The sequence below is a fragment of the Gracilinanus agilis genome, chromosome 2 (assembly GCF_016433145.1).
Source record: "Gracilinanus agilis isolate LMUSP501 chromosome 2, AgileGrace, whole genome shotgun sequence".
Taxonomy (NCBI): Eukaryota; Metazoa; Chordata; class Mammalia; order Didelphimorphia; family Didelphidae; genus Gracilinanus; species Gracilinanus agilis.
In genome coordinates, this window is record NC_058131.1 from 576,512,890 (window position 1) to 576,533,449 (window position 20,560).

Genomic DNA, 20,560 nt, shown 5'->3' on the forward strand with positions numbered 1-20,560 from the left:
CACAGGAAGGGATTGTGTGAATACTTAAAATTCCACAGGGCGGCCAATTTGGATTCTGATATTATCAAAAAGAAATCCAGCAGGGAAAAAAATTTGCAATTTAAGGAATGTTTCCCCTCAGAGCTATGCTCCATTAGAGGATGACAGAGGAGGAAGGGGGCACAGCCATTTGGGGAAAAGTTGTTTAGTGTTTTATTAACCAACTGCAATAATTTATTAACAATGCAAACACCACCACTTTTAATTTCTTATAAGAATAAAAGGCTCTTCTCTGATATAAGCCATCCAGAGTGCAGGGAGAAACTTATAGAGAAAGATTTAAATAGCTAAATCTGAAGAGTTTACCATCTGATGGGCTGGAACGAGCCAAATACACAGGAATGAGTAGTAACATTTCTTGGAGGTTTTTAAATGGTTAGCCGCTCACTGAACCTGTTTGCATGAAATGATAATTCTAGGGGCTGGGACAGAACCTGCAAGGTCATTGAGTTCTTTTCCCTCTCTCAAAGCTAAACATGCATGAAATCATATACTAAAACTTTATGTCCTGTTTTACTTTCAAAGATCTGAAGAGCAGGGTCAGTTATTTTATGTAACTAAATTTTGTATCAACTAAAAATGCCCACAAACTCAGGAACAGGATTACAAATTAAGAAGTAGAAGATCATCTATTATTTTATGGCTGAGGAAACTGAAGCCCATGGAGGTTAATTAAGTTCTTCTATTCAGATGCCCCTAGTAATGCTCCTACCTGGGTCTCAGGGTCATCAGAACCTAGGCTGGCCGCTCCTAGCTTGACCACCTCGGCAAGTTGGGTGATGGTGGCTGCCGATGACTGGGCTGCCTGGGCCAGTTTATCTTGAGTTGAAGCAGCCCCTGATACTAGTAATTTCGTATCTTCCACCAAGGCCTTTGCTGTCTTCAAAATATTCTCCCTGGGAGCAAAAATAGGGCAGAAGAGAATAAAGAGGCAGTGGACAACTTGTTGATTGTGTGAGGCTCAGGAGAAAAGTATGGCCAAAGGTTGAGATGCCCGTTGGCCAAACTATGGTACTCTCAGAGGCAAGACTTTAAGAAGGAGCACTTGGAGAATGTTGTTGCCAAAGGAGGACTCTGCATAAAAAGATTTCCTTATTGGTGGGAGGTGGAACAGGTGGACAGAGTCTCCCACCCTCTAGAAAGGGTGAAGAAGCTGTCAAATGACCGTTAGTAAATGTAAAAATCTCAAGATTTTAGATCTAAACAGGTAGGTCCTTAGAGGTCATCTGTTTCAGTCTCCTAATTTCACAGTTGGGAAAACTGTGGCCCAAAGAGGTTATGCAATATGCCCAAGGATATACATGGAAGTGGCAGAGTCTGGACTTGAATCCAAGTTCTTCGACCCCAGACCCATTTTTCTTTTCATTCAGCCATGATCCGGAGTCACAAATTCACAAAGCCAAACAGGCTTAGGAATTATACCAAAGTCAATTAGTTTGGTCCTCTCTTTAGAGTCTTACATTTTCACAAATAAAAGAATTTTTTTTTCTTTTTTTGGACATCCTTTCTCACCAACTAAGAAATTAAGCAGAAGCCATTTAGTTCACTGTATGGAATCAGACAAGTGATGCTAGAGGAGGACTCAGGGAGTCCTTCATGCCTATGGAAGGGGCGAGCCTGAAAGGAAGAAATATGAGGAATCTCTTCATCTTCCCACGCCTGAGGAAGCAGGAGCAGAAATGGAGGTAGAGACCAACTGTGTTTCAAGGATGCTGCCTCCAGCAGCACAGAGAATTCTGACAGTTCTAATTTAAGAAGAGCCGCAGGAATGTACGTTCCTCAGCTGCTATTCAAGGCTCCAGATTCCTGACCCAGGCAAGTAAAAGGGCTCAGGTCTTGAGCATCACTTCCCCCAACAAATTAAAGCCCTAAACTTTCTGGCCAATTCATTTCTCTGTTACTGCTACATACGACTGCCATGTGGTTAATAAGGGAAAGAGTTACAGGAACGATTTCCTGTTTTCCAGAGTGAGAATGTCATCCTTCACTAGAGCAGGCTTTATTTGGGCTGTGAAATCGAAGGCTCAAAAAACGATTCTACTTTTAACGCTAGTAAATAGGATTTATTTTGACTGTTTGGCTTGCTCTACTTATCTCGTTGCTTTTCCTCCTCCCTAACCCCCTTTCAAGTCCTCTTTCAGAATTATAATAAAGCTTTTTGCCTCTTAAGCTGCCACTTTGGAGTGAATTTGAGCATTCTCCAAAGGCAGGCATGACGAAGCCATGACCCTCGCCTTTGGCTACCTCTGGGACGGCTGTCTGTCTGTCTCCAACTTTCTGTACCAGCCCCTTCCCCCTGTACTTTGCCCAAGCCCTGACCTGTGGTCTGCAAAAGTTTCATTATTCTCAGCATTGAGGGTCCCAGCTGTTGCAAACATGATGGTCGTATCCAGATCAGCAATGATGCCCGACACAGCACTGGCTGCGGTGATGCATGCCTGAGTCCCTTTATTCCCTGCTTGGAGGGCAGACAAGACCAAAGAGACCTGGGAATCAGAGACAAAGGAGACAAGAAAGAGACAAAGCAAATTATCTGTGGATGAGCATGAAAACAACTTCTGCTATCGCCGAGTCTCTTCCAGCCCATGAAGTTATTACACAGTGGAGAGAGCACTGGCTATGGAGTCGTAGGACTCAGGTTCAAATCCTACTTCTGATAGTAATTAGGCAAATCATTTGTATTCCAGGGGCATCTGGGCACTACAGTGGATAAAGCACCAGGCCTGTTGTCAGGAAGACTTAGGTTCAGATTTGGTCTCAGATACTTTAATCTGTGTGACCCTGGGCAAGTCATTTAACCCCAAATGCTTAGCCCTTACTCCTCTTCTTCTTAGGAACCAATATGTGGTGTTGATTCCAAGACAGAAGGTGAGAGATTAAAAAAAAATCATTTGTATTTCCTAGGCCTGAGTTTCCATATCTGTAAAACAAGGGGATTGGCCTCTAGACAACTTCCGAGGTCCCTACAAGTTCCACAGCTACATCCCACTGATAAATCTATGGATTTATGATTCTAGATGACATCTTCTTTACATCTCTCTCTGTGCATTAACCGGTTCAAAGAGGTTTCCTACAGGCTGGTATTTGTGTTTTATGTCCTGAGATAATTCTCCCTGATCAGAAATGAACCCTAGTGAAGAAGCACCCTGCGTCTGCTATAAAGGATTCCACACCATGGGAAGGATTGGTATTCTGAGCACTCATTATTCCTAATAGCCTAGTGAGAGGAAAAGCTTCCCTTGATTTAATAAATAAGAATTCCAATTATCTGGTCATAGGCAGCATGGACAATAAAGAAACTAGACACATTCGTGTCCAAATCACTATGACTTGGGCAATCTATGCTGGTGCTCAGTAATGTAGCATTCATCTCTTTGTCTATGTCAGCCACAGAATTTCTCTTTTTAAAAAATTTCAGGTCTGAATTCTCTCCCTCCCAACCTCCCCTATTTCTAACACTTCCCTAGCCAATTCAGAAAAGGAGAAAAACAAATCTCCTATATGGTCAAGCAAAGCAAATTCCTGCTGTGGCTATGTTCAAAAAATTTAAAAATAAAATAAAAATAAAGGTCTCAATCTGCATTCTGAATCCATGGTCTCTCCACCAGGAGGTGGGCAGTTTGTTTCGTCACCCTCTGGAATTGTGGTTGGTCATTGGGAAACAGAATCTCTTTGAAAAAAAAAATTCCTCTCTCTTCTCCCTCTCTCAGCTACTTCCACCATAGCCAAGGGAATTGATGTGTTTCTAATCATAGGCTGGGGGCAGGGAGACACAAAGTTATGAAGCACGATAACCACTTAAAAAAAAAAAAGACTAGAAAACATTCCACCAAAAACTTACCTGTGCATGACACAAACCCTTTGATAATGATGGATAACTTCCAATTAAAAAACAAATGACAATGGGAGGTAGTAAAGGCAATAAAGGAAAGCAGGAAGGCATATGGGAAAGATAACTGGGCTCGAAGTCAGAAAAAGTGTCCTCATGTCTCACCACTAACACTTGTAAGTTAATAATGTCTAAGATTCAATTTTCTTTTCCACAAAATGAGAATAAGAGTTCTTGTACTGTTACCTTACAAAGTAATGAGGCTCAAGGGAGACAATGTATACAAAATGCTTTGTAAATCTTAACATAAATTCTAGCTATTATTAAATAGCAGTAAAAAAATCCAATAGTGTATGAGAACCATATTCATAACATAATGTCATGGTCTCGTTCAGGGACTCTTTTATTTATTTACCTGTACATCTATTTATTTATTTTTAAGTTTTTTCATTTTTATACATTAATTTTATTAATATACTGATTATTTATCAATTAATTAAAATTATTCATTTTTTAAAATTTTGAGTTCCAAATTTTCTCCCTTCCTCCAGCTCCTCCTCTACCTGTTGAGGGCAAGCAATATGACATCAATTATGTGTAAGAAGTCAATAGTACAGCAAATCTTAACCTGGGATTTGTGAACTTAAATTTTTTTTTGCTAACTGAATTTCAATATAATTTGCTTCATTTTTAATCTTATATATCTTATCTTAGGTACTTAATAACATTAATCTGAGAAGGGTCTAAAGGCTTCACCAGATTGCCCAAAGGTTCCATGACAAAGAAAAAAATAAACACAAAGAACCCCTGGTTTATTATAATAAATACATGAAAGGACAAGAACTTAACTTGAAACCATGCAGCTGACAATAGTCACAGCATGCTTTGAGAGTAATGGCTCCACAGTAACTATAGCAATGGCCAATCCATCACTGGGAACAATGATTGAGGATCCTCCCTGTGCAGAGTCTAGAAACAGATGCTGCATCCAGGTAGAGAGCTGTTTCCCTTTCTCATGTTTCTACTCACCCATATTTCCCCAGCTCCTAAGCACCTTTGTAGCCATATTAAGAAAAGATGAGCCAAACTGGAAGATTATACCCCAAAATTTAAATATCAAGAAACTTAGGTGGGGGAATGCTCTATAGAATGCTCCTAGATGCCAACTTAAGGTACAGAAGATGGATTCTTAGCCAGGGAGGTAGTTAAGGAAGACCTTGATGTTGGGAAAGATTGAAGGCAAAAGGAGATGGGGATAGTGTGGGATGAGATGGATAGATAGTGTCATGGAAGCAATGAACATGAACTTGGACAGACTTCAAGAGATAGTGGAGAAGAGAAAGGCCTTGGTGTGCCATAATCTATGGGTTAACAATTGGGCACAGTTGAACAACAGAAATAATAAAATGACAACAAAAAGAAATGCATGCTTTGAGAATGCAATAGGAAATTTTTAAAGAATAAACTATTTCAGAAAATAACTAAAAATCATCCAAGAAAATATAAAAGCTGTTCACTGTTGGATCCAATGGCATACAACTCTATGAGGACAAATATATTTTGTTTTATTTTTTTTATCTCTAGTGTCTAGAGATACAATGCCTTGTATCCAAGAGTCACTTAATTAAAGCCTTTTGGATTGTCTGGGGTTTACAGAAAGATGAAAATCTCATATGTACAAAAATATTCCTAATTGTACTGGTTTTTAAAAAATCCTTACTTTCCATCCTAGTAACAACTCTGAGACAGAAGAGCAAGGGCTAGGCAAACAGGATTAAGTGGTTGGCCCAGGGTCATAGAGCTAGGAAGTGTCTGAGGCCAAATTTGAACCCAGGTCCTTCCAACTCCAGGTCTGATGCTCTATCCACTCATGCACCTAGTTGTCCAATAATTGCACTAGTAGTAGAAAAAGCTGAGAACAAATTCAGTGCCCAAAGATTAAGGAAGGGCTAAATAAAATGGTTGAAACATCGCCAATATTAGTAGAAGTACCCAGAGGTGATACCACTTCCCAGAGTTGTTGTGAGGATCAAATAAGATCAATTGTAAAGCACTTAGTATAGCTCCTGGAACATTGTAAGCACTACAGAAATGTCAGCTATAATAACAATAACAATAATGATGATAGTTAGCAATTATATAGACCTTTCTAGGTTTGCAAAGTTCTTTACACATTTTTATCTCATTTTATTCTCCCAACAACTCTGGGAGTTAAGTGCTATATTTATCTTCATTTTACAGATGAAGAAATTGAGGCACAGAGCAGATGTAATGACTTGTTGAGGCTCACAAAGCTAGTAAATATCTGAGGTTGAATTTGATACATGAGTGGAATGGGATATTATTGTGCTGTCAGGGAGAAAGCAAATGAAGAATTCAGAAAAAAATGGGGAGGTAGGTATGAACGTGTGAAATAAAAAAGCATAACCAAACTACCAATGGGCTTAGTGATTCTGGAAAATGTAAACAAAGGCAACAGTAAAATGCAACAAAACTCACATCAACTACAATGGACAATTCTGCTTCCAAATTATTAAAATTAAAGTGCATGTTCATGTTCTTATTTTCTGTTAATCTGTCAATAATCAGTAAACCTCAAAAATGGACACTAACACAAACTATTAGTTGCAATTGTGATATTTAATGGGAATATCCTCTTGGAGAAGGAGTGGAGTTTGTTAGACCATAAACCTGAAAGTTAAGGATGGCATTTTGCCCTGGTGGACAAATGAATGGAAGGTGAAAAGGTTTGTGAGATAAGAAATATTCAGATCTCAATTGTGGGATATCCTTTCCATTTTAGTCATTGATCCCCTTTGATCACCTTAGTTAAAGAAGAAGTCCTGCCTAGGACAGAATGTTATCTACATGTCAATGTGGTCACAATATTGGATGCCTACTTGCTGGCATAAAGAATATTGCTTAATGGATTGGCTGGGGCTTTGAGAAAGAAAAATCCAACATACACAGAAATATTCATAATTGTACTAGCTTTTTTTTAAACCCTTACTTTTCATAAAGAAGGGTGCAATCAGGAGTTGTGAATAGAGAGGCAGGGGTTTCCTTCCTAGAAATGAAAGTGATGTAGAGACAAAATGCATCAACAAATTAATTTTTAAAGAATAAGTAAATTGAAGTAAAAGAAGTCAGGAGATAAAAGAAAAATTTCTCAGACATGTACTAAGGTATACAGCTGTGACTTCTTTCCTCTAAAAGGACTGTTTTACATCCTGGGGCCCTGGGGTTTAAGTTCTCTTCCACCATATTTCAATTTCAAGTGGCCTCCTTGGGGGAAACTTGGCAGCTGTAAATGTAATAACAAAGGGCAACAGGAAAGTCCTGAAGGATATGGATTCATTTCCTGGTTCAAGCATGGATCCAGCAGCCTGGGAAGTTATTTCGAGTTATAGAAACAGACCTCAGGCTAGTGACTATAGTATGGGAAGCACCCTATGCATGGTTGATTCCCAATGGAAAGGTATATTTTTCTTCTATTAAGTAACAAAATTGAAAAAATTTCCAAACAATATTCATTTGAGTTCACATAAAAAAAAAGATGCCAAGAAGGAATAAATTTACCAAAGTTCAGAATCACTGTTCTAATTAACCTGGTATAGGCCCATCAATACCTTTACTGTGCAACTGTGTACAAACATCATCTTTGACAGTGTGGTTTATATAATTATAGGTTTTAAAGCTGGAAAGGATTTTAGAAGTCAAGTCCAACCACCTCATTTTACAGCTGAGGAACCAGACACACAGAATCATTAAATGACATACATAGGGTCACACTGCTAGAAGTGTCTGATGCAAGATTTGAATTGAGGTTTTCCTGACTCTTAAGTTCAGAGCTCTATCTGCTATACCACCCTGTCCCTCAAATGAAGAGTAGCTCCACTGAGACTTGTTCCCTAAACTTTTGAGTGGGAAGACTTTCAGCTATCAAAGGATTTCAGACCTTCTCAAAATTATAGTACTAACATATGAGAAATAGATGATGAAATTACAATGCTGAGTGTGCAAATGGCTTCACTGATCGCTTGCACTCACTCAGAGGCACACCAAGGATTGGTGGTACATGGATGAAGAACTCACTAGTCTGTTATAGACTGGGGGAAAAGAAGAGTTGGTTTAAATGAGAAGTGGAAGGATTATCAGAATGAAATGTGATTCACCAGGGAAGACTTTCTGGAGAAACTAGCTTTCTTTCTTTCTCTTTCCCTTCCTCCCTCCCTCTCTTTCTCTTTCTGTCTTTCTTTCCTTTCTCTTTCTTTCTTTGTCTGTCTTTCTCTCTCCCACACTCTTTTTCTCTTTCCTTCCTTCCTTCCTTCCTTCCTTCCTTCCTTCCTTCCTTCCTTCCTTCCTTCCTTCCTTCCTTCCTTCCTTCCTCTTTCTCTCTCCTTTTTTCTTTCCTTCCTTCCTTCCCCTTGCTTTCTATCTTAGAACTGATATTAAAGTATCAGATCCAAAACAGAAAACCTTTAAGGGCTAGGCAACTGGGGTTAAGTAATTTGCTAGGGTCACATAGAAATATCTGAGGCCAAATTCCATTTGAATCCAGGACCTCTTGTCTCCAGGGTTGGATCTCTATCCACTGGGCCATTTAGCTGCCCCTGGAGGAGATAAATTTCAAAGGAAGGCACATGAATTAGCAGGAGAGTAAAAGAAGACACTTCAAATGTATGGAAAAGCAGAGGCAAAAAGTCAGGAAATAGGAATGAGCAAACTATGTTTCTGTATGTGTATTTGTGTGTCTCACAACAAAAATTTGTTGAGACTGAAAGTTTAAGTCATATAACAGAATGCATGTGGGCAGATGTTTGTGTGAGCATGTGTGAAAGAAAAATGTTAAATACAGGCAAGATCGATCAGGAGGTGACTGTGTATGTAGGGGAAAGATGTTAGTCCCATGATCTTCAACCCATGCAAAATACAATGAATAGGGAAGAGTTCAAAAAGGATTGAGAAAAAATGGTCACAAAGCGTCCCCTCTCTCCCTTTGGAGCCCTCAGTGCCCAGGGCATCAGGCAATTTCCAGTGCAGCTTGACTCAGAAGCCTTCTCCAGAGCCACATAAGCCTGATGAACAAAGAGATGCCTAGAAAAAGCCATCTAGTGACCAGAGCCCGGAAGCTACCCTGCCCATCTATCAGGCTTTCGCCTGTTTCTTCCCTTCCTTCCTTCTATCGGGTACTACTCTATACTTGCAGTAGAGTGTCCCCGGCCACCCCCATATACACCCTCTGCCTCTATATTTTGCTGGCAGTAGCTCTTGCCTGTAAAATCCTACCCTATAAATCATCAACTCTGCCTATCTAATTATGGAAAAAAAAATAAAGGATACTTAAGCTGGCAAATGGCATTCGAGGCTGGACAGCCCAGAGTCCCTGTTCCAGAGCCCCACCTTCTACTTAGCACAGACCTCCCTGGCGAGGCTGTCCCAGGCACCTCTTCCAGAAAGGGGGGAAGGCAGGGGCTCTGTGCAGGGTGCTGCCTGATAGCTATCAGCGGGGATTGATTTTTACCCAGAGCTGACTCTCAATTATCTAGGAGAGTGATGATTCGGTCTCTCTGCTGGATTATCATTCAATTATTCAGGAAGAGCTTCTAACTTTATTCTCTGTTCATTATCTACGAATACTTTTGTCCAACAATAAGCAGGAAAACACAGCAGCAATAACAACATTCTAATCAATCAGTGTGGCTACTTCTCAGTAGTTCTGTGGGGAGACAGATGAAACCATTGACTTACTGGATTTTTTTTCCTTAAAAAGACATTTCACTTACCCATGTCATCCTTGTCGCTAAACTTCCGGCAGCTGGGAGCTGGCTCTGTTTATTCATCATGGAATCGAGGGTTAAATTTCTTACCTTTTCAGTGACTGAGCGGGCACACTCTATCAGCTCCCTCTTGGTGTAACTGTCAGTGGGGCAGACCTGAAGAGCTCCTGCCTTCTGGACCAGGAAGATACAGCCATGGCCGAGATCCTGAACACGGGTCCGGATTTGGAATCCAATCTAAGGAGGAAAACCAGGGAGGGGAGGAGAGACATTATAGATCTTTTCATTTATACTTTCTCGTAGCATGGAAAAATATCTCTTAAGTTATAGGGGAACAAAGCTAGGAAAATTCCACTCCTATTAGGATTCCATATCCTGTGAAATGTGGGAGGGGATAGCAGCTAAATTACATTTTACAGATTCCAAAGGCCACCCAGATCTCATAAAGTATGCCTACATTTTGTGGTATTATTTTTCATCTATTTCTATCGTGTCACATACAACAGCATCCAAGGCTGACCCTTGGCAAAACAGGTAACTATGTCTCTGGGGCCTCTAGCTTTTCCCTTACTCCTCTTCAACCTGTGCTTCCTTCTGTCAAGCTACCTTCACGCTCCCTCCTTCCCATCCGAAAGAGCTCTAAGGAAACATTCAGATATTAATCATTTACCTCTTAGTGTATTCACACTAAATCCAGTGCTTTAGCGCAGTATCTGGAACGTAGTAGGGGCTTAATAAATGCTCTATTGTCTGACTAATGCTTTTCCTTCCTAAATCCTTTGTATTTTAATCTTGGATTATGGAAAGAAAATTATGGAAATATTATTGATTATAAATAAAGATTATGGAAAGAAAAATCTTGATTCTTTGTTAAAGGAATTTCAAACATAAGCACTCAGAGCCACTCTTTCCAGAGTGTTTTATTAACCTATACTACACAAGAAAATAATTGATATCCTTAATCATGATAACTTCGAGGCCCTCAAAGGTCCTGGAATGCTTCCTGAATTATCTAAAGTCATATGTGCAGCATAATTTGTGTAAAGCTCATTTTATTGTATTCCACTTCTTTGAAAATCAGTATTCCCTCAAAGGTACATTTAACTGGACTATTCAAATTCCCAACTAAGCCAAGAAAGAGAGTTTACTATTCCAAGAATGAGTGCTTAAAAAAAAAAAAAACAACCAAAAAAAAAAGACTAGGTTTATTTTTAAAGTATTTGTTAATCAGTAGTTATCTCTTAGGGTTGAGTTGGTACAAATTCTTTTAAATGAGCTTGTTTTTTGGATAAGCCATCATAAATGTATCTAGTCTGTGGCTATGGTCTCCATGTCTTCTGCCAAATCAGTTTTGCCATGGAGAACTGCCAGTCATCTGATTTAAGTTATAACAAATAATGCTCCTACCCTAATTTGCATCCCTCTGGGCCAGCACAAATCTGTTTCACATCAATTTTTATTTTGGTTTGATCAATAAACCTGTCATAAATAATTGGCTGTCCAGTTCAGCTAGGCAATTTTTTAAAATTTCAAAGGATAAAGTCGATACGTATTATTTTCAAGAATCCATACCAAATAAGACCTGTGGCTTACATTTGAGGAATTCAGCAACCTCATTTCTGAAAACATCTTTGGAGGCGTGTAATTACAAAGAAGCTTGGGCGATCACTTTGATGGAAGTCATCTTCCTAGATAATCTTATTTATTGGATTATAGGAAAATCTTTTGGATGCCAGTTTGACTTTGGAACAGCCATGAGTAGAAAAGGAGTTGCTCATTTTACCTTGTCAACAGAGCACATATTTAAGTCAGCAGGAGAAAAAAATAAAAGTAAATCTTTTAATTGATGTTTAAGCATATCTAATTGCTGGGATAAGGTGGAGGTGGTTTTAAAAGCAAGACACCTGAGACAGAGGGCTGTCACATTTGAGATCCAAATTTAACTTTGTGATTATTTCGGATCCACCATAAGGGCAATCTAGAGCGGTACTGTAAGAATACAGCAGACTAAAGGGAAGAATTCTGCAGAGGCCAGTGGTACTGAATCTGGAAATTTTAGGGCAGAGTTGAAAGGGGCTGAGGGGAGGAAGAAGGTGAGGGGTGAGAGAATCCTTGACTTTTTGAGGTGGAAGGTTCTTGGGGATAATCTAGCCCAACCACGGTTTTTTGTTGTTGTTTTTTTGGATGTTGAAACTATTATTCAGAGGTTAAATGACATTCCCTAAGGCCAAAGATAGTAAGAGAGCTAGGACCAGATGTCCCTGTCTGTAGTGCGCTTTATACTATGGATGCCCTTCAATATGATTAATGCAATTCTGAATTGACTGGTATTCTGCCAGAATGTAGAACTCTGGTATGAGAAGCTATAGGCTCATTAAGGCAAGAGCTGCCTAACCTCACATTGTCACCTAGAAACAATCCTACCTCAAAATAGAAACTTTTTTTTTTTTTAAATTAAGGCAATTTAATGTCTTGCTGGTTTGGATAAAAATAATCAGCAAAAAAAAGATTTTATAATTCTAATGCTATAACTGCAATTTCAATGTTCATAGGTCTATTAAAAAAATTCAGAACCAGACATATTTAGCAAATCTAAATTCTAGTTAGGCAGGTCCCAAGATAGTGTGTGGCCAGGTGAGGAAAATGATGAGGCTAAAATAACAGATATGAAATCCCCTTTTAAGGGAAAGTGTAAGCTCAGGGTATGAAGGTGGGGCGAGATCAATAATTCATTTTTAGACCACAAAATTCCCTACTGAGACACGCTGTTGAGAAAAATCTACCTACTTCATTGTGCTTCCCTATTAGGATGATACTGATAACATTAATAATTATAATTAAGTAATAAATATTATTAGTGTTTAACAATGTCCTCAACTGGAGTTCCTTATGCCAAGGAAATCACAGTTCTGAATAATCATGATAATAATAATAATGTCTTGGCTATCTGGGGCATTTTAAGGTTTGCAAAGCATTTTCCTGACAATAATCTTGTGAAATTAGTAGTATAAGTATTACCACTCTCCCCAACCCACCCCACTGCCATTTTATAGATAATTAAACCAAGGCTATGAAGGATTAGTTGACTCTACATAGTTACACAGCTAAAGTGTAACAATTAAGGTAGGATTAAACCTGGGTGTCCAGACTCTAAGGCTAAGACTCTTTCCACTCCATCAAGTTGTAGCCACGAGATGGTCTCAAGAGTCTGTTTCAGGATGAAAAGTGACTTCCTCCCCGGATACTTTTCACGTTTGTTAAGCTTGGGTATGTAATATTTGGGAGGAGATGCCACAGGTTTTTCTTGATTGTCCCAAATGTTTATTTAATCTCATAGACTTGAGCAATGCTACATAGTGTATTGATTCAGGAAATCTTGTGGCAATTACGAGAATAAAATGAGATTATTTTAAAAGTGCTTTATAAAAGTTAAAGTACATTATAAATGCTAGCTATTATTCCTGGAGGGAGTTGGATTAGGCCAACAGTTCTAAAAGTAGGGTCCATGGAGCCATGGGCATAGACTTTTAGGGCGTCCATGAGATTTAAAATACATTCATAATAATATTAAGATGTTATTTGCCTATTAAAATACTTATCCCTTTTCAGAAAGATACATATCTGTGTGAGGCCATATTTTTATCATATACTTCTACCAAAATAACATTATGTACCAGATTGAAAGCAGAAGTAGACACGACAATTCAGCTGTCTTCTATTAAGTCACATTTAGAGATTTGCAAAAATATGTGAAACAATGCCATTCTTGCTATGCTTTTTGTTTTGGAAAATAGTTTTTCTAAAGAAAAAATAACATGTAATGGATTTAAAATTATTGTAAAATGAATTAAGAGAAAAGTACTTAAATTGTAATATGGTAAATATTGATAGACCAATGGTATGCTGGACCCAGCTCTAACTGGCTTATGAGAGAAAATCATTAAATTTTCAGTTTTAACATTTACACCTTGTAAATCATCAAATGCTAACAAGTAAGGGATTGATTTTGCTGATTATTCTGACTTAAGAAAGTGATAGAGAAAATGTTAATAATGCAGATTAACCAAAAAAAGTTGTCATGCACATATTTTTTCTTCCCAGAAAGCTGGTTATTAAACATTAACGGCACAGCACTCAATGCTGTAACCCACATAAACAAGCTCTTTGGGATTTCAAAGAATGTCAAAACAAAAGGTTTGAGAGGTGCTGGATTAGACAATTTCTAAGATAACATTCAGCTCTTAATTGTGATGCTAGGATGTGAACAAGAAGGTAATTGCATAAAATCCTTTTGCTTGTAGCATGATTCAATGGAAAAGTACAGTCAGCATTCTAGCGTTTAAGCTAGGTGATGTGATGGATAGAGTACCAGATCTAGAGTGAGGAAAATTTATTTTCCTTAGTTCAAATCTGGCTTCATACACTTACCAGCTATGTGACCTTGGGCAAGTCACTTAACTCTTTTTACTTCAGTTTCCTCATCTGTAAAATGAACTAGAGAAGAAAATGGCAAACCATTCCAGTTCCTTTACCAAGAAAACCCCAATTAGGTTCATGAAGAGTTGGACATGACTGAAAAAAGTTTGAACAACAATTCTAGATTTAGACCTAAATTGAGAGCTGACTCCACCACTTAGTAATTTATAGCATTAGGGAAACCACTTCCTATCTATCCCTGAGTCTCAATTTGCTAATGTGTAAAATGAACTAGCTGGTCTAGATGACATCGAATGCCCTTTCTAGGTTTGAATTTTATGATCTTAAAAATGATGTATTGAAAAAAATTAGCAGCTTTTGCAATGTATTTGCTTGCAGAAATTAAGGGAAAAAATACATCACTGTTCTTCCATGAATAAAAATGGAAAAGAGAATGATATGTTCAATTAAGTTGCTGTTTGGCCTTATACCTCTGTTGATGAAATGAAAAAGTTCAGTCTTTATGGGATTCTAAATAAAATTCTATTTGTTGAGGTTAAAAGAAACATGTTCTCATTTTTCTTACCAAACATAACCAAACAAATGAACTTTTTTTTCAAGTTATTTTTTTTAGATAGAAAATTTACCTTTGGAATAAGATTAAAAAAGCTTTATGCCCATCAGGTCAGGGGTTGGAAAATTATTAACTAGAAAGAGCCAGGGTGATGGGAATGGAAAGTATTTTCCAAATGTCAACCTTATTGTTCTTTGTAGCAGGAGTACAGTGTAAAGAACACTTGTAAAGGAGTTGGGAAACAAAGGTTTGAATTCTGGTTCTTACATTTAATAATTGATGTGATCTTAGTCCAGGCCACTTAGGCCTCGCTTTTCTCAATTGTGAGATGAGGGGGTTGCACTAGATGACCTCTGACGTCTTACAAAGTTTTAAATTTATGAATCTACGGCCATAGTCTATCACTTAAACTTTCTGAAAGTCATCTGTACAATGTGACAATAACAATAGCCGAGGATTACCTCTCTTGAAGGGCAAATACCTCATAAATTTTAATAAAATGCAGCAGATCTGATAATGAAGAATGGGGGGCTGCTATTAAAATTTGGGCTCTCTGAGTGTAGGGATTCTTTCATTCCTTGTTTCTGGTCTCCTGAGCATTTTTCATGATATAACAGCTGTTTGTTGACCTTAATAAAAAGAACCGGTTGTTATTACTAGCTGTGTGACTTTGACCAAATAATTTAGCTCTTTTGAGGCATGGTTTCTTTAGTTGTAAAAAGGGATAGTAACTGTGCTACACATCTCACAGGGTTGAAGCAAGGATCAAATAAAAATGACATATGTGGACATTCTTAATGTTATTTCTTTTAAAGCTCCATAGCAGGGACTCCTAACCTGAGGTCAGTGAACTTTTAAAAGAAATATTTTGAAAACTTTTTGCAATGTAATTGATTTCCTTTGTGGTCCTATGTATTTTTATTTTATGCAATTTAAACCATTATTTTAGGTTCTCTGGATAGGCTTCTGGGGGGTGGAACCAAGATGGCAGAGTAATCCAGAGCAGTTCTGTGCCACACGAGAATCCTCTCTGACCAAGATTAAAATATTGCCACCAAACAAATACAGGAGTGAAAGAACCAACAAGGAGACAGAGTAAACCAACTTGCAAGAAAACATTATTTTAAGAAGAGGTCCACAGGCTTCATCAGACTCTCAAAGGGATCTATTTGACATAAAAATTAAAAGTCTTTGCTCTAAAGATAAAGAAATTTACAGAGGGGGATGGAAAGTAAGTGTGAAGGACAGAAATAATTACTTCCACAACTGTGAATGGAGTGTCTTAGAGAAAGAAACTTGTAGAGAATTCTATTGTTGCTTTCTCTCCCATTTTGGGAAGAGGGCTCCTAGGAAGAAGGAAGAGAGCAAACCTAAGTGCATGCTTTTAATACGGATCACTAGAAAATTACTAGTTTTCCCTGGAAGGCAAAGAGGTTCTCACTGTGAAATTCTGAAATAGATGTGAATTTTTCCCTGAAAACCAAGAGAATAGAGCTTCCCTTTGGTGCCTGAAGGACCAACCACTCTTTTCCATTCAGTTTGATATACTCATGGAATGGGGCAGAATGCTGACTCTGCAAAGCATGTCTTGGGACGCTGAAGAATGGGGGGATCCTGAGGCTATTTATTTGGATTGGATTTAAATGTTTTCACATGCCATAATGGAGGGCCCTCTTAGGTATATGAATGTTTCCCAGTTCTTGGGAATAGCAAGCTCTGTGGCTTCAGGGATCTCCCCAGCCCCCTCCTTTTAATATGTGTCTGGCAAGCACACACGAGGAATTTCCCTTAGCAAACCACTGGTAGTATTATATTCCTACCCCCAACTTCTTTTCACTCCAGGTTACATTGTTCTTTTGTCTGGAATGCAAAATGCAACTCAAGATGTGATGGTGAAAAAACAACAAAATGAAAACTTAATGAAAACATCAGCCTCCATAAACCGAAAAATATTTGAGAGATCAGTATCGACAGTAATTTGCAGCTGTGTGTTTAGCAGATAATTTCCTTTCCTGACTTTTTTCATTACTATATATTTTGCGTTTGCCTGACTACGCTAGAATAAAACATTCTGTTCATTTCTTACAGAGGCTGAGTGGTTTGTAGAATCTTAGGGCTGCAAAAGACCCCATTGATCATATGGTCTCTAGAGAGACGGTGGCTGATAGATGCTTTTTTTTCTTCTCTTAAAATTGATCAGTTCCAAGGCATAAGAGCAGGAAAGGTTAGGTGATGGGGTTCAAGCAACTTGATGGGTGTTTTTAAAGGTTTTTTAGGAAAGGTGTTTCAATTCTCTCTTTGAACAATAATATAATCATTTGGACTTCCATGGCATTTTAAAATTTACACAATAGAATAATGGCTCCCAGGTAGTATCAGTTCTATTTAAAAAATGAGGAAACTAAGGTTTGTGGAGTTTTTAAGTGACTTATCCACAGTCTCACAGCCAGGAAGAGTAGGAGCCGGGCTTCCAGGCCAGATCTGATTCTTATTTTCAAAGCTCTTTCCACTATACCACACTGCAACTTACCAATTTCAATATTCAATTCCCCTCTCAAGTATGGTAGTTCCTCCTTTGGTTAACCAAGTTCTCTCTTACTGCAATGTAAAAATCCTTTTTTGCTTTATGAAAGCCAAAGATATATTTCTGAAGACAGGCTATTTTTCTTAAAATAATTAGCCTTCCTAGTAGTTGTATCAACAGAAGTCTCATGCATAAATTTGGAAACAATTTAGTCTTGGTACTGACTTGAAAGAATCACTGATTCATACCTGCAGAGCACTTTGTGGTGGGAGTTGGGGTTACATTATTAACATGCTATTCTATTATTAGTCGTGCTTTCACTTAGATATATGAAAACTCACATTTAAATATCAAAATTCAGGACTGTGGCTACTCCTGGAACTTTGGGTTTATGGCTCAATTTTTATATCATACATATGTATAATATATCACTATATCTATAAAACACATATAAATAAAAACAATTGTAGCATACTAAACAAGATCATGTTGGTATAAGGAACTTCCAAAGAAGAAAATATCTGTCTGTATATATTAGGTACATTTTTTATGAAGAGAGAATTGCCTGAATCGCTAAGAGATTAAGCGACTTGCCCAGGGTTACACAGTCTGGAAGTGGTCAGAGATGGAATCTGAATTCAAGTCTTCCTGACTCTGAGGCTTGCTTACTATCTACTATGTCTTTAGTTCTCAAAGTTTAGTCCAAGGAACTCTCTTTTTTGGGGAAGGAGCTAAAAAGTAAAAATTACTTTTGTAATAAAAATTTTTGGGGTAATTTTTGTAGTAAATTAAAAAAAATTGTAATAAATTTTTTTGCTAATAACACTAAGAAATTTTAATTTTAGCATGCTAAATATCAATGGATATAGTCCACATAAAGAAATGCTCTTTGGAGGGGGTCCACAATTAAAAAAAAAAAACAAACCAAACCCTCACCTTCTATCTTTGTATCAATTCTAAGGCAAAAGAGTGGCAAGGGCTAGGCCATTGGGGTTGAGTGACTTTACCAGGGTTACCCAGCTAGGAAGTGTCTGAGGTTAGACATCCTGACTCTGTGCCTGGCATTGAATAGCCACTGTGCTACCCAGCTGATCTGGGGGTCCTCACTTTTTAAGAGAGTTAAAACAGTCCTGAGATCAAAACGCTTGAAAACTGCTGGACAATGACATGCTGCCTGATCATGCCATACACATATATATATATATATATATAATTACATGCCATTATCATGCCATATATTAGATAGCAACTTTTATTTATATGTTTATTTCTGAAGTGTCTTTAGGTACTAATATAGTAAAAAAAAAACAAATGGGAAGAAATGCCAGTATTTCGTGAACTCCTGGATACTAACCTTAATTATAAAGGTAAAAGGAAAAAGGATTCAGTCTTCTCCCTTAAGTAACCCAGTGTATTCATGACTGTAGTTTGTTACTTTCATCTTCTACACCATTTTTTGCATTATAGGTTTAGAATATTTTCTCTGTGGGAACACTGATTGTCAAGGCAAGACTATTGCTAGGCTTTAACAATCCCAAAATTCCATGGATCTTTCCCCTTGAAAAATCTGGTCTATCTACATTTTTCTAAAGGGTCCTACCACCTAAAGCAATCATCCAACCATCCAATTAGATTCTACATATTAGAAATGGATTTTATATTAGGCCAGATAGATTTCCCTACTCGTCTTATGAGCATTGAGTAGAGCACAGCCACCATGGAGGTGGCGAAGGGAAGGAGGGGGACATCTGAGATAGTAAGGACCTGACCAGAGGGATGCAGATGTCTGCTTTGAATCTGGTGAGGAGATTTGGCTGAGAATAAAGAACAATTAGGAGTGAGGTCAAAAATATACTAGTAAGAGATAAAAGGGGGGAGCCCCCATAAGGCACAGAATGCAGGTCTGATCTGTTTTGTTTTTTTTTTAGGAAGAAATTGTCAGTAACTTGGGTGGCAACTTGCTCTGGGAAATTTGCTCACGTAGCTGAGAGTGGCTGACCCCCATAAACTTAGGACTCTTTCCTAAGTTCCTTCGGCTGTCTGATGGATGAGGGATCTGCCACGTTTTGCTGTCAGAATTAGGAGCGGCAGGTAAAATCTGCAAAGGAGTAAATTTGGGCTTGACGTCAGGAAAAACATCCTAATGGTTAGAGCTGACCAAAAGTGGGATGGACTCTCTTGAGAAGTTGTAGATGATTTCCCCCTCACTTTAGGACTTTAAGCAAAGATGACCATTGTAGAAAGGATTCTTTTTTAAGATATGGGTTGAATGGATGGCCATAAAAATCCCATCCAACTATATAATATCTTATATTTCTTTCACACTTGACAAAGCACAAAAACGTATAGTAAAAAATGAGCCAAGTTAACTGGTCCTGGAGAGGAGGAGAGAGAGGATAGCTGAGAGAACATCCTGGAGTTTATGTCTAGACCTCACAGGCTTTCCTATCTCTTCTCCTTATATCATGCAAGTCCTAGTGCACAGATGCTATGAGCTGTGAGTGCCAAGAAGCCTAGATGGTAGGTGATGCATCAGTATAATAGACAGACCTCTTCTATCTGGAAGTTTATATTCTATACTCACTTTACCATGATCTTAGGAGGTCTGTGTGCAGGGTAATCTATTTCTCCATCCAGGTGGCTAGAAAGGAAGTAAGGTTCAGGGAAATCCTGCAGCTGTTTTATCCAAGACCCCAGGGCAAAAAAGGAGGGTTGGGGTAGGTGGGGAATAAATTTGGCTTGGACTCTGTGGCCCTGGTCTCATAAAATGAAACTGAGCTGTGGAGAGGAATGTGGGTATGAATATCAGCATGCATTCACTAGTTAAAATAGAGGTCTGAAGATGGCAGACCTCTTCTGGTTCAGCTGTAGCTGCTGCCATTTGGCCCTGGAGAGCCAAATGCCCATAGTCACTGGTCATTTGTGAAGCAAGTCCTCCCAATTCCTCCGGGTTAGTAACCGACTTAGTCATCTGGAAAAAGAAAACAAGCGGGACACACAAACACACACATAGAAAATGCATAAGAATAATGGGTTAATACCATTTGGAAGCCAAATAATCTCCTAGTTTTTTTTTTAACCCTGTAAAAAGTATGTTAGGGTTATGGTTCTGAAGATCACTAAGTGCAAAGCCAAACCCAGACAGACATGCTTTATTTCCATTCCCTCCACTCTATTGCTGCTCTCTCCTTGGGCTAGCAGACATAGGGCTGAGGGTGCTGCACAGCTAGCATGCTCAGCATAGAGAGTGTGCAAAGAGAAGAGGCCAGGCTTCCCATTTCTACAGCATAACCCATTTGGCCTGGATCAAGGACAACGCAACTATGATCAGCAGCAGGCAACCAGCTTCTCCTGCCAGCCCAATAACACAGGTAGAAAATTCACTCAGAGAAATTTGC

At 38.5% G+C, this 20,560-nt stretch overlaps 1 protein-coding gene across 1 annotated transcript in view; it reads right to left on the bottom strand.

Annotated features, from left to right (window-relative positions):
* TLN2 (talin 2) overlaps positions 1-20,560 on the bottom strand; it is a 252,871-nt gene that overhangs the window by 57,967 nt on the left and 174,344 nt on the right. The window contains exons 42-45 of the mRNA XM_044660127.1: positions 20,014-20,133; positions 9,739-9,885; positions 2,359-2,525; positions 752-935 (exon numbers count right to left, since the gene is read on the bottom strand). Coding sequence (XP_044516062.1) covers positions 752-935; positions 2,359-2,525; positions 9,739-9,885; positions 20,014-20,133 — 618 coding nt within the window. The remainder of the gene's footprint in view (positions 1-751; positions 936-2,358; positions 2,526-9,738; positions 9,886-20,013; positions 20,134-20,560) is intronic.